At 42.3% G+C, this 14240-nt stretch overlaps 1 protein-coding gene across 1 annotated transcript; it reads left to right on the forward strand.

Moving 5' to 3' along the window:
- The first annotated feature begins 5745 nt into the window (after window positions 1-5745).
- On the forward strand, window positions 5746-9942 carry LOC119882077 (eukaryotic translation initiation factor 4E-binding protein 3-like). Its single transcript, XM_038692089.1, is given in 4 exon segments — window positions 5746-6171; window positions 8022-8114; window positions 8117-8197; window positions 9342-9942. Coding segments are annotated over 4 exon segments (336 nt in total). The 5' UTR covers window positions 5746-6038; the 3' UTR covers window positions 9371-9942.
- The last annotated feature ends 4298 nt before the right edge of the window (window positions 9943-14240 follow it).

The raw sequence follows: 14240 nt of genomic DNA on the forward strand, positions 1-14240 counted from the left end.
ATTATAAGTGCATTCAATGTTACTGTCAAAACACAATGCAGAAAGTACTGTGCAACAAAGTCGGATGGATACAGAACTGTATATTTACCAACAACAGAAGAACCAAAGAAAATACTCATCTGTGACTGGGATGCTTTTTTACAAATAATCATTAACCACATTAACATAAGAAATACAGTAACATAGATACTGTGCTTTTTTGGTACAAAATACATTGTTGAATATGAGTGAAATATCCATGTCAAATGCTAACTCTTTAAGTACATATAAAAAGAAATATTCTCTGGGGTGTACCAATCATGTAACTCAATACAAACCACACGCTTTCACCGCTGCACATTTGGATCTATCACGGGGGGACCGTGAGTTTGCTTCATTCATTCTGCTCGGTGTACATTCTGCCGCACGCCAACGTGCACGACGCACAGCGCATGCTGGCCGACCAGATACCGTGGTAGAGCAGACAAACCCGGACTACTCGTCATTGTTCTTGGTGACTTTAACAAAAGAAACCTCTGCCAAGAAGTCCCCAAATACAGACAGCTTATTAAGTGTCCAACCAGAGAAGGGAACACTTAGGATCCTGTTTATACCACAGTTAGCTGTGCCTCTCACGCTTTAAACGCGCTCCCTGGGACTCTCTAATCATGTCATGGTCCCCTGATTCCTGTACAGACAGAAATTAAAACTCTGTAAACCATTAGTGAGGACATCAAAGAAATGGACCAGTGAAGCTGTAGAGGATCTTCAGGCATGCTTGGACTGGACTGACTGGGATGTTTTCAGGACTGCTACCAACAATCTGGATGAGTTTACAGAGTCTGTGACATCCTACATCAGTGCATTCCAACACGCACCAGGGTGAGTGTATAACAATGACAAACCCTGGTTCACAGCTAAGCTCAGACAGCTGAGGTTTGAAAAGGAAGAGGCATTTAGGAGTGGGGACCGAGCCAGGTTTAAGGAGTCAAAGTACAGGTTTAGCAAGCTATGCGAGATGCTAAACAGCTGTATGCAGAGAGACTACAACACCAGTTCTCAAGGAATGACTCTGCTTCTGTCTGGAGAGGATTCAGACAGATCACCAGCTACAAACCTAAATCCCCCCACTCCATGAACAACTCACGCTTTGCCAACGAGCTGAACCAGTTTTACTGTCACTTTGAAAGACAATGGGACAGACCTGACACCATCCCCTGTCCCACCACTGATCGGCCAGTCCACCATCTCATCCCCACCCTCCCCCTCTCTTACCATCCTGGAGAGGACGTCAACAGACTGTTCAGGAGGCAGAAACCTCGCAAAGCAGGGGGCCAGACTGTTCCCCATCCACCTTGAAGCACTGTGCTGATCAGCTGTCTCCGGTGTTCAGACATTTTTAACACCTCACTGGAGTCATGACATGTGCCAGCTGCTTCAAAGCCTCCACCATCATCCCTGTCCCCAAAAAACAAGGACCAGGGACTAAACGACTACAGACCCGTCGCCTGACCTCTGTGTAATGAAGTCTTTTGAGCGCCTTGTTTGTCCCACCTTAAATCCATCATAGACCCACTCCTGAACCTCCTGCAGTTCGCCTGCAGAGCCAACAGGTCTGTAGATGATGCAGTAAACATGGCCCTTCACTCATCCTCCAGCACCTGGACTGCCAGGAACCTACGCCAGGATCCTTTTGTGGACTTTCAACACCATCATCCCGGCCCTCCTGCAGGACAAGCTCTCCCAGCTGAATGTGCCTGACTCCACCTGCGGTGGATCACAGACTTCCTGACAGACAGGAAGCAGCACGTGAGATGGGAAAAGTCCCTGACTCCAGGACCATCAGCACCGGTTCCCCCTCAAGGCTGCGTTCTTTCACCTCTGCTCTCTCCCTGTACACCAACACCTGCACCTCCTGTCACCATCTGTCAAGCTCCTGAAGTTTGCGGATGACACCACCCTCATTGGGCTCACTCTGGTGGGGATGAGTCTGCAGATGGGAAATCGACCATCTGGTGTCCTGGTGCGGCCAGACAGTGGAGCTCAACGCTCTGAAGACAGTGGGATGGTCCTGGACTTCAGGAAGAGCCAGCCCCACCCTCCCCCATCATCCTGAGTTACTCCCCTGTGCCCACTGTGGACTCCTTCCGCTTCCTGGGCACCATCATCTCCCAGGACCTCAAGTGGAGCTGAACATCACCTCCCTCACCAAGAAGGCCCAGCAGAGGATGTACTTCCTGCGGCAGCTGAAGAAGTTCAGCCTGCCAAAGTCAATGATGGTGCACTTCTACACGCCATCATTGAGTCCATCCTCACCTCCATCACCATCTGGTACGCTGCTGCCACTGCCAGGGACAAAGGCAGGCTGCAGCGAATCATTCACTCTGCAGAGAAGGTGATTGGCTGCAATCTTCCATCTCTTCAGGACCTGCACGCCTCGAGGACTCTGAGGCGAGCAGGAAAGATTGCAGCTGATGCCTCCAATCCCGGCCACAAACAGTTTTTAGACTCTCCCCTCTGGCAAGAGGCTGCGGTCCATCAGGACCAAAACCTCTCGCTACAAAAACAGCTTCTACCCGTCTGCAGCTAGTCTCATCAACAGGCCCGGGCCCCCCACTGACACTCCCCCCCTCAAATAATACAATCATCTCTGCACATGTAAATATCACTTCATGTCATATCATGCACGAACCTGGCACATTGCACATATTTGTTGTTAATTGTAAATTGTTGTTGTTCCATTATTCCATATTATATTTGTTAATTTTATTATTTTTATATTGTCAGTTGTATTATTTTTCTCTATTCTTCTGTTATTCTTATATAACTTGCATTTGTTTATTACATATTTATGTATTCCTACAGCTATTTATGTCAGCTGTATGTCTGTCTGCATGTAGCACCTTATTACCAAAGCAAATTCCTTTTATGTGTAAAACACTACTTGCCAATAAAGCTCCTTCTGATTCTGATTCTGAGAAGTAGCTCAAGAGGGTGACCCAATTGTGCGTTATGAGGTTTTATACATCCAAAAAACTTCAACCGTCCAAACAGGCGTCTAATTGAGACCTGTATTTATTTGTCAAAACATTTAGCCAAACCAGGCCAGTAACGGGGACAGGCCTCTAAATTGGGACTCTCCTTTCAATAGAAGTTTTACAGTAGCTACACATTTAATTGGGTATTGAAAATGTGTGTGTACTTCATCATCATGATCAATATTTGACTATCAATCGGCGGATTTGTTTCTCTTATGCCATTGTTACCACCACCCCAGGGGCTGTGGGATGTGCTGGAAAAACAAGTCTGATTCATGGAGGCCCCACCTCACAACTTATAGGACTCTAAAGGATCTTCTGCTAACGTCCTTGTGCCAGATACCACAACACACCTTAAGAGGTCTAGTGGAGTCCATGCCTCGATGGGTCAGGGCTGTTTTGGTGGCAAAAGTAGGACATACACAATATTAGGCAGGTGGTCATAAGGTTGGCTGAATGGTAAATTGGATTCAAATTTAAATTGGAGTTTGGATTTGATTTCAAAGAAACTGTCCTGATTAAACACATTTTTGTAGAATATTATTGGAGGCAAATTTCTTTTTTTCATTCTATTGTTTATATTTATAGTGGAAATAGAGGTTTTTGTTGGAATTAACAAACTGTGTCACCTCATTTTTTAGTCCAATATGTGGAAACTAATATTTTCCAAATAGAAAAACTCTACAGGCAGTGTCCACACAGCTCTGGATCACATATTCATTCTTTGTGTTTATTTGTTTAGTTTTTTTCTACAGTTTTTCATCTAAATATCTTCATCAACCATACCAATGTCCAACTATGAAACATTACCCAAGAGATAGGGTATGGGAATAACATCAGAATAAGGCTCAATGTAATACAACAAATACAAGAAAATAAATGTAACAGCAAAAATTACAAAAATAAACTAATAATAATACATACTAAATGGATACATATGTAATAAATTAAAAGGTAAATAAAATAGAATAACGTAAAATTATCTGTGACCTCATTATAAACAAAATAAACAAACACAACTAAAGCCCTTATTGATCTTTATGATGTCGATCAGAGTTCTGCAGCAGCTGTGACAAACTCCTCGTTCCTCTAAGATATTACATCGTCTATATCCGGTAAAAAGACGTTTGAGAGATTTAGATTGAATATTGAGTATTCTTGCACTTTCTGTCAATTACATGAAGAATCAATTTGTCGTTTGTTTTATCAATGTATATACTGTAGAATGTTTTGGTTGGATATTGAAAAAGACGTAATTTTTTTGTACAGTTGGTATTATTATTGGGGAAATTCCACATCCACAAGAAAAAATGGACTGACTCCAAACCACACTTTGGACAATTTCTCCAAGAACTCCATCAGTATAGCACCACAATTAAAAACATTAAGAACAAGAAGGCAATCAAGACTAACTGTGTGTTTGACAAATTTCTTTTGGACAGATGATATATTACTTTGAATCCATATTACCATTTTTTATTATTATTTCGCTATCTTCTTCTTTTGTTATTATTTATGTATTTTCTCTTCTTATACAGCTGCCCCTGAACGCCTGTAGGAGGCAGTGTTGTCGAGTGACAGACACGGACAAGGAAGTGCGCGTCATTCTCACCAAGCTGATGTAATATGGAAGCTTCTCTCTAGTCCCTTTAATAGTTTGCGCGCGTTTACAAAACATCAGATGGCAATTTTCTTGAACTCGTTATTTTATGGTCATTAATTTCACCCCATTCACACAAATAACTACTTTCTGTTATATTATTCTGCACAGCCACGTAAAAGGGACAGGTAGCATTAAGCCTATCTATTCTCCAGTGGGAATTTGAAGCATATTAACCACTGGAGAACCTTGCAAAAGCTGACTGAGATAATGAGATTTATTTTATATTATTTTTATTTGTGTTAAATTGATCTGTGTATTCTTTGTTTTTTATGTGTTAACAAGCAAAAACTTTCTTAAGATTAATAGGTGTTTATCTTTTAAACTCACACTTTAGATTAGGCTATTTTCTCATTCAGTGTTTAGACAATCATTCGGCTCAGGGTGCGAACTACGGGGAGCCAGGGGGAGCTTAGCTCCCCTAAAAGCATGATTTGTTATTTTGGGGGTCTCTAAAATATTGACAGCATGCTTTATTGCCATTCATTTCTCTATCATCATGGATCCATGCGTAAATTCAGGAACGTCAGACTTCATCCAGCCTGAGGGAACGATCACCGATCGTCCGCAGCGGGCCAGTCACTCCGCGATCTCCTGTCCCTAGTCCGCCCCACTCCCTCTCCGATACGGGTTGTGTCGCTAGTATGACCAACGCGCTGTAAACGGTTCGTGATCGTTCTGTCTGGCTGGATATTACGCATGATCCATGCAGAACTGCAGCTGTGGGCTCCCCGCAGTGCCAAGCAACTTTTCAAATTCTTCCCTCTCACGGAGAAAAGAAATGACAGGTCGCAAACAGCTGTTGTGTTAAGCGTAATTGTAGCAGAATTGCTACATGCCTCATACTTTCAGTCAGCCCAGGCCTATATGCTTGTAGCTATTAATGATTCAGCAGTAAGAATCAAAAGGTGAGCTCCCCCGAAAGCCATGGTATAGTTCGCACACTGACGGCTGATTTGTTTCTCTTACTCCAGTGCTAACACCGCCCCCACGGGCTGTCTTGCACATGAAAACATTCACACCACATGGCCGTTGCCCACGTGTCTGATGGCTGGAGAAAAAAACATCACGAGTGACTACTGCAGCTGTGGGTGCTACAAATACAGCACATGGTGGCGTTTGGTAGCTGCTTGTAACGACGGACACCAGCGGGCCCCAGACTCCGTGCTTGTTTGAATTCTCAGTTTAGAAGTTAAAGTTGGATACCTTTTCTTTCGGCCACTTTTTCTTGTAAAGCGCCTAACTAAGTTAGCGTTACTTTTGAAGTTTGTCTTCGTGCAAGGCTGTGAGCGAGGGTTATACAGAGGACTTCTAAAAACCACTTCTTCCATTCCGCCCGCAGCAGCTAAGCATAAGCTAGCATGTCGACCGGCACAAATGAAGTTAAAAGCTGCCCCATCCCCACCAGGGTGCTCACCCTGAAGGACTGGTCCCAGCTACCCGACTGTTACAGCCAGACACCCGGGGGGACCCTCTTCTCCACCACACCCGGAGGTAAGAAATGTGGAAACGGAAACTTAACGAGTGATAACGCTTTCTCTCGAGACACTAAAGTTTCTGTTTCATGTTCAGCCTTTTGGTTTATAAAATGCTTCACACCACGAAACGTTTCAGAAAAAGTTAGCTTTAAGTTGTTGTAACGTTAACTCAGCAGTTTGTGTATACGTGCACGTACTCGACGATAAGCTCTCGCGAGAATCTGCGAACAAAACACATTTAAAGTATCGGATTAAAACAATTATTTAGCTCGCCCTAACACCGTAAAATAATCATATTAAAACGAGAACATTATGAACCAAAATGATATAATCAAGGTGGATAAATGCCTTGTTTGCATAGTGACAGTTGGCTGCAGTCCTCATGTTGTCAACAAGTTTGTTATTGTAGTTAGTTGTAGTAATTTTTTTTTTTTTTTTTTTTTTTTTGTGAACCTAACATTTAAGTACTTTTTACACCATAAGTAGTGCGAGTCTGCACATCGCTTTTTACTCTGTTTTAATATCGTACATTATCAAATTACAATCACTGTTACATAGTAGGACACATCTTTTCATTGCTGATAGCAGAACAGTAGTAGTAACTTTAACTTGCATAAAATGTATTCATGAATATTTGAAATCACATTGTTCACACTTTTCAAACACATTGAGGTCTCAGCACGCTGTTACTTGTTTCATCAAAACCCTGCCTGAAGACAACAAGAACTGTCTAACCCTGACTTGTGATTTTAAGAGGGTGTATGTGTCCAGCTGCCAGAACAGCAGTGTGATTGGCCTCTGCAGTGGTGGAGGAGTTGGAGGCCGTCCTATCCTGGCTGCTCTCTGCTTTGCATTTCAGCAACAGCAGAGAACATTCTGTACAAGTTAAGGGGGGGGGAACTGGGAGGAACTGTCTAGCCTAATGCATGGGGAGTATGTGCAATTTAAAATTTTGTGCCAAACATTGATGACACTGGTAAACACAGCAATGGAAGTTGCAACACAAAGTTTTTACTTGTATTCACTTTATGTGCAACACATCTCACTGTGTTGCTGGGCTGACCCCTCTTTTACATAGCTGCCTATACTATCGGTTGCATTCCAGCCCCCTTTCCTCACCCCAATTATTTCTCTCCACCTCTGCATTACTTCCCTTTTTCCAGGACAAACTGCTCACTGCTCAGTTATTACATAACATGTTTTTCCATTGTGGAGAGGTTGATACTGTACAGACTGGTTCAGACTCATAAAGAAGCAGTAGAGCACTCCTTGACTCAGTCACATCCTGGTCAAACTTATCACAACACGCCATTTATGACACTGTTTTTCCTTGGAGTTGGCCAATGTCCAAATGGTGACAGACAAGTCAAGTAGATTTTAGATGTGACAAACTGCAGGGTTTGTGTGGCGCTTCAAGCTTGCGTCATATCACCACTTTGAGAAAGCTTGAGAAAACCCATGATTGGATACATACTTAAAGTATGTTTCATTTGCCCTCTCTGCAAATAACGAAACATATGGCTTTAGTTTAATCTCAGGGCCTCGTGCTTCTAAGAGAGAATGTTTTGTGCTCTGATTTCCTAGAACTCATTGCTGTGGTAGCCTTCATCCCTCCCCTCTGTGTGCACACAGACCTCTCCTTTTCCAACTAAAAGAAATCCCCTCTGGTAGAGAATAATGATACTTAACTTCCCTAATGAGCAAATATTGCAAAGATGCAAAAGTGTAATAACGAGGTGGGTGGGTGGTGCGTGTGTGCGTGCGTGCGTGCGTGCGCGCGCGCATTCCTTTCAGGAATTGAAATTTGATGTTTGTTTACTGCGGGTCAAACACCAGATTTTCTCTTTTGTTTTCTCTCAAACATAGGCACACGTATCATCTATGACAGGAAGTTTCTTTTGGATTGTCGAAACTCACCTCTTGCCCGAACCCCCCCATGCTGTCTGCCCCAGATCCCTGGGTAACAGTACCTGCTACACACCCCATGGGGAAACTGCAGGATCTCAAAGAGGAGGCGGAGGAGGAAGAGAAAGACATTGCAGGTAAACATACCACTATTTAGTTCTTGTTTCTCTTGAGTTTGACTGGTTTTACAGAGTGGAGTAACTTTACAGGAAAACACAGATTTCCAGGCTCATGTTTGGAGTGACATACGTCTGTACCATAACACACAAACAGCTCTTTTTGTGGTTTTATGAAATAAAGAACCTCCACAATGCACACTTGTGTAGCCTTATCAAATACAAGAACTACACATGCCAATTTCCCTACGTATAGAATGCTTTTCCAAATTAACGTTGCGTTGTTGTGAACTTGCAACCCTTTTGTTTCAGCTTTGAGCTTTATATTGCGTTGCCATGAGTATTCAACTGTACTAATACAGCAGATAGGTGCAGCATGTGTTCCTGCAGTGCCATGCCTACATGTTTGCAGCACAGCAGCTGTGCTGTGTTGAGGACTGGGACATGAGTGCTCCATCATTATCGCCATGTGTTAGTTTAGTTTAGTGTTTCAGGGTCCGTGCCTTCATGGGTATAACCAGGACTTTTAAACTAGGCCAGTGGCTTATTTACTCAACAATCACTATATATTTCATATTGTAACAAGTCTTTCTCTGTCTTTCAGGCTGCCGGTGTCAGGTGTTAGTTTGTTGTTGCTGAGGGATTAAGACAGATAACAACGGTTATTTAGCAAATGAACAGTTTAACTGAGTGTACTGTACTTCTGATAGCCCCTCCAGAAGACATGACTTCTTGGAGATAAAATACCCTTATTTTGGCAGTGCTTCTCTTGTGGGGCTTTCATGACACTGTAACCAAAGATTTTGGGCTCACGAGCAAGTTGAGACCGCTATTTATTTTTGAGCGAAATGCATCCAACCATCAATCTGTCCTTCTCCATTCCTGCTGTCAAACTAAAGACCATGGGGATTAGGGTTGACCCCCTTTTCCTCTGTCCCCTTGTCTAGCTTGGTAAACACACAGGGCATGTCATGGGGTTTTGGAACTGTGAGCTACATCCTTTTTAGTCAAGTGTATTTTGTTGTTGTTTTTCAGTTATGAATGTAATGATAAGGTCTGCACTTTGTCATCTTCACTGTAGTCCGTTAAGGCGTGGTTGGGCTTGGGGTGTCAAATATTTGCCCTTTTCCAATCTTAACTGTTTCTTCTGTCCCTTTGTCAACAGATGACAACCAGTTTGAGATGGACATCTGAGCTCCAGTATTACCTCCTGTGGAGAGTTAGTTAAATTACCCCAATGCATTATATATAAAGCTTTTTTCACCTTTTTTTTTTTTCTTTTAAAAAAAATAAAAGCTTTAGTGGGGAACTAAAAAGGAAAACACAGAAAACTGTAGGGCGCTTTTGACCCTAAAAAAGTGTTAAGTATAAAAATGGTATTAAATGGGTTGATTGGTTGCTCACTCACTTCAGAGCTGCAGCAGGATTGAAAAAATCCATTTTGATTTAACCTTTTTTTTTATCTTTTGTAAATAAGAAAATTGTACTATGTAGCCTATTTTTTAAGTTGGGGAATATAAAATGATTACAATTTTTCACTGCAGGCATCAGTTTTGTTTTGTTGTATTCCCCTCCTCCTCCTCCTACCCCTCCTCCCTCACCCCACCCCACCCCACCCCAAAAGAAGGATGGCTAACTTTCCTTGTCATAGGCAAACAAGTGTCCTAATGTTGGGGTCAGGGCCTACTGAAAATCAGCTACTCTGTTTTAAATGGACGGAGAGATGAAATGTGAATAATTTCAAATAAAGGCTGCTTGAAACGCCAGCAATCGTGTGTTCTTTTTCATTAGATGTACCTCTGTTAGAAAGTGAAACCATTGACGTATGTCCTTGCCTTAAAGAGCTGCATGCTGACAAGGAGCTCACACATGTATCATTTTAACATTTGGTCTTTGTCACACACTGATAACACAATTGTGAAAAAAGCCTAATTTAGTCATTAATGTAACTTTAATTTATTACTATTACATATAAATATCGTGTGTGTGTGTGTGTGTATATATAGCAAAGCGGAACTGTTTAAATATTATGATCTTGTAGTGTACACTAAATTCAGACTCTCACGCTGTTACCAGGGTCAGGGCTAGGTATGCGTGTTTGTCACAGACACTGATCTCCAGATTAGGAAGGCTCAACATAGGAGTAGGCCTGGTTTTAAGGAATGAGGGCAGCTGCTGTCCAAAGGCCAGACGTATTGAAACCGCTCTGTGGGGGAGGGGCTTGCCACTTTATGGTATTTGACCAGGCAATTATCTCAGATTTACTGACAACAATATGAATGTTTTTTTCAGCACTGATAGCCCCACAATCTGTGTTTTAAAGCTGTTAGTGAGTTCAAGGTGTATCATGTTTATTTGATAGGGACAGATGCTATAAATATAGACAATTGTAGAAACAAATTCCAATGCAATGCAACACAGCATTTATAGCTAGTGCTACTTTCCAATGCCCATCCCTAGAAGGGCTTTTAAATCTTCAGTGCAGTTTTCAAGTGAGAACAGATAAGCAGGTCGCTGTGCGTCATGTGCAAGTTAGTGATGTGGATCAGTCCGCTCAGCTGTTTGTGTCCTATGTCCTTGCAGATACAATGACTTTGCATTGCGCTAAAGCTATGAACTTTCAGCCAGGAGGCTCTGATTTATTGATTCCCATCAGGTTTAAAAATGTGGTCAGTATTTGGTCCATTGCAATTCTTCCAAGAGCATGCAAAGTAAACCTGCTGTGCCCTGTAACAAAGGCAGATGGGACCCATTGCAGAGCATAATGATAGGATAACTTCATAACATCAGGGTGGGCACTCGGCTGCGTTTGAAAAATGTGCCAAGGGGCACGTGAAAACAAGACCAGGTGCCAGGTGACTGTAAAATGCCACAAGCTCCCGTCGTGTAGTTTTGAGGGATTTCCTATCTGGGGAGATATGAAACTGAAAATGATACTGGAATGTACTCCACAAACCTCATTGTTCTTGTGCATACACACACCTACACACATTTGCACAAGATTTTGGTGACACACAGTGAGGAGCACTTTTATTGATCATTGAACACCAAATCTATATAGAGATGACCATCTATCACATAATTAACTACTCAACACATTGTCTACAATAAATTATTTTGCCTTTCTCAATAGGCCTACTGACCCATCAAGCTTGGACCAATGAAAACCAATGGAGACAAATGCTATCAACATAAGGCATATTATAAGGTTAGGAGATTGTTGAATCTCTAGCTCAAAATAGTTCTCTCATGACTGAAAAGTGTGCTCACTTTGGACAAAAACCCCCACCAGTGTATTAATGCCAAATCAGCCTCCCTTATTGATCTGCACAAAAGCATGACTGCCACTCTGTCTTTGTAGTGGAAATAAAATTATATATGTACAACATGATTACTTGCCACATAAATTTGATATAAATGTCTTGTAAATTTTGAAACCAGAATTGGCTCTCACTGCAATCTTTGGACACAATCATTGCAATCACACCTGCACATAATTTCCAACGTACGATTTTCCATTGGTCATTTGAATTTGTAAATGAGATCACGTCAAGATATTTTTGTAGTCCATTGGTCAGAGTGGGAGATCTTTGCTAATGTGTTTATCACTGGGCATGTAATAAGGGATCGATCCCCAGACCAAGAGCCAAAAGTGTCTGCAAACATACATTTGTCAAGTCTTATCTTTTTGTCTTGAAATGTGAGGCATTTTACAAACTTCCATAGTGTTATATTGTGAAAATATGATTTCACATATTTCAGACGTAAACATGGTCATAATTAAAAAAAAATAAATAATTATGTTGTTTAACTGCAGTTAAGCACAGTTAATCCAAATGAATAAATATTTATCAAGTGCAAATGTGTCCCAAGGGTCTGCTTACTTCTGACATGAAAGGCTTCATTTTGGTTTGTGGAGATCCAGTCAATGGTCTGATTGATGGTTTTGATCCCCCCCGCTCCCCTTCCACTTTCCTGGTAAGAGGGTTGGGAAGAGTTGAACTGGTTGATGAGGCTCTATTTTTGTCAGCCGCTCCTGTTGAAGCCACGGGTACAGGATCGGCCTGCATTGCCGAGGTGACGATGTAAACAGACACTCAAACACGCGGCCTGCTTGGTCACATCTATCATGACGGAGGGAGGACAGGGGCTGAAGTGGGCCACATATTTTACTCATGCATGAACACACATTCACAAACTTAAATTTATATTACATTCACTCAAATATTTACATTGCAGGAATTCAGCCAACTGTTTTACAGCGTACACCAGTAAAATAATATTCAATTCCTAGATCCCTGCTGCACGTTGAAATTAAATCTGAGATGCAAGCTGTAAGTAGTTTCTTGGATTACATCATGTGCAAGTGTATTTCATCATTAGCGTTAACCTGTTAAGCACCTGTAGGTGTTTGCAACAAAAGACAATATAATGAAGGTCTTTAAGCCATGTATTTGGCACGATCTTAGGATAAAGCTGTGCATTTGCTGTTTGTTGCAGAATCTCTGCCATGCCTCAGATCACTCTTTTAACATCTGCTGCCAGGCTATTGTGTAATGTGTCACCAGTAATAGTACCTTTCCCCAACATCTTTCCCATGCATTACTTACTAGCTGTAAACATAGCTTGGTGTGTATATACATATACAGTGGGTACGGAAAGTATTCAGACCCCTTTAAATTTTTCACTCTTTGTTTCATTGCAGCCATTTTCCAAAAATCAAAAAAGTTCATTTTATTTCTCAGTAATGTACACTCAGCACCCCATCTTGACAGAAAAAAACAGAAATGTAGAAATTTTGCAAATTTATTAAAAAGAAAAACTGAAATATCACATGGTCATAAGTATTCAGACCCTTTGCTCAGTATTTAGTAGAAGCACCCTTTTGATCTAATACAGCCATGAGTCGTTTTGGGAAAGATGCAACAAGTTTTTCACATCTGGATTTGGGTATCCTCTGCCATTCCTCCTTGCAGATCCTCTCCAGTTCTGTCAGGTTGGATGGTAAACGTTGGTGGACAGCCATTTTCAGGTCTCTCCAGAGATGCTCAATTGGGCTTAAGTCAGGGCTCTGGCTGGGCCATTCAAGAACAGCCACAGAGTTGTTGTGAAGCCACTCCTTCGTTATTTTAGCGGTGTGCTTAGGGTCATTGTCTTGTTGGAAGGTAAACCTTCGGCCCAGTCTGAGGTCCAGAGCACTCTGGAAAAGGTTTTCGTCCAGGATATCCCTGTACTTGGCCGCATTCATCTTTCCCTCGATTGCAACCAGTCGTCCTGTCCCTGCAGCTGAAAAACACCCCCACAGCATGATGCTGCCACCACCATGCTTCACTGTTGACACTGTATTGGACAGGTGATGAGCAGTGCCTGGTTTTCTCAACATACCGCTTAGAATTAAGGCCAAAAAGTTCTATCTTGGTCTCATCAGACCAGAGGATCTTATTTATCACCATCTTGGAGTCCTTCAGGTGTTTTTTAGCAAACTCCATGCGGGCTTTCATGTGTCTTGCACTGAGGAGAGGCTTCCGTCGGGCCACTCTGCCATAAAGCCCCGACTGGTGGATTGCTGCAGTGATGGTTGACTTACTACAACTTTCTCCCATCTCCCGACTGCATCTCTGGAGCTCAGCCACAGTGACCTTTGGGTTCTTCTTTACCTCTCTCACCAAGGCTCTTCTCCCCCGATAGCTCAGTTTGGCCGGACGGCCAGCTCTAGGAAGGGTTCTGGTCGTCCCAAACGTCTTCCATTTGAGGATTATGGAGGCCACTGTGCTCTTAGGAACCTTAAGTGCAGCAGAAATTTTTTTGTAACCTTGGCCAGATCTGTGCCTTGCCACAATTCTGTCTCTGAGCTCTTCAGGCAGTTCCTTTGACCTCATGATTCTCATTTGCTCTGACATGCACTGTGAGCTGTAAGGTCTTATATAGACAGGTGTGTGGCTTTCCTAATCAAGTCCAATCAGTATAATCAAACACAGCTGGACTCAAATGAAGGTGTAGAACCATCTCAAGGATGATCAGAAGAAATAGACAGCACCTGAGTTAAATATGAGTGTCACGGCAA

The sequence above is a fragment of the Micropterus salmoides genome, unplaced genomic scaffold (assembly GCF_014851395.1).
Source record: "Micropterus salmoides isolate LMB-PRFRI ecotype aquatic unplaced genomic scaffold, ASM1485139v1 Ms_hic_scaffold_2883, whole genome shotgun sequence".
Classification (NCBI taxonomy): domain Eukaryota; kingdom Metazoa; phylum Chordata; class Actinopteri; order Centrarchiformes; family Centrarchidae; genus Micropterus; species Micropterus salmoides.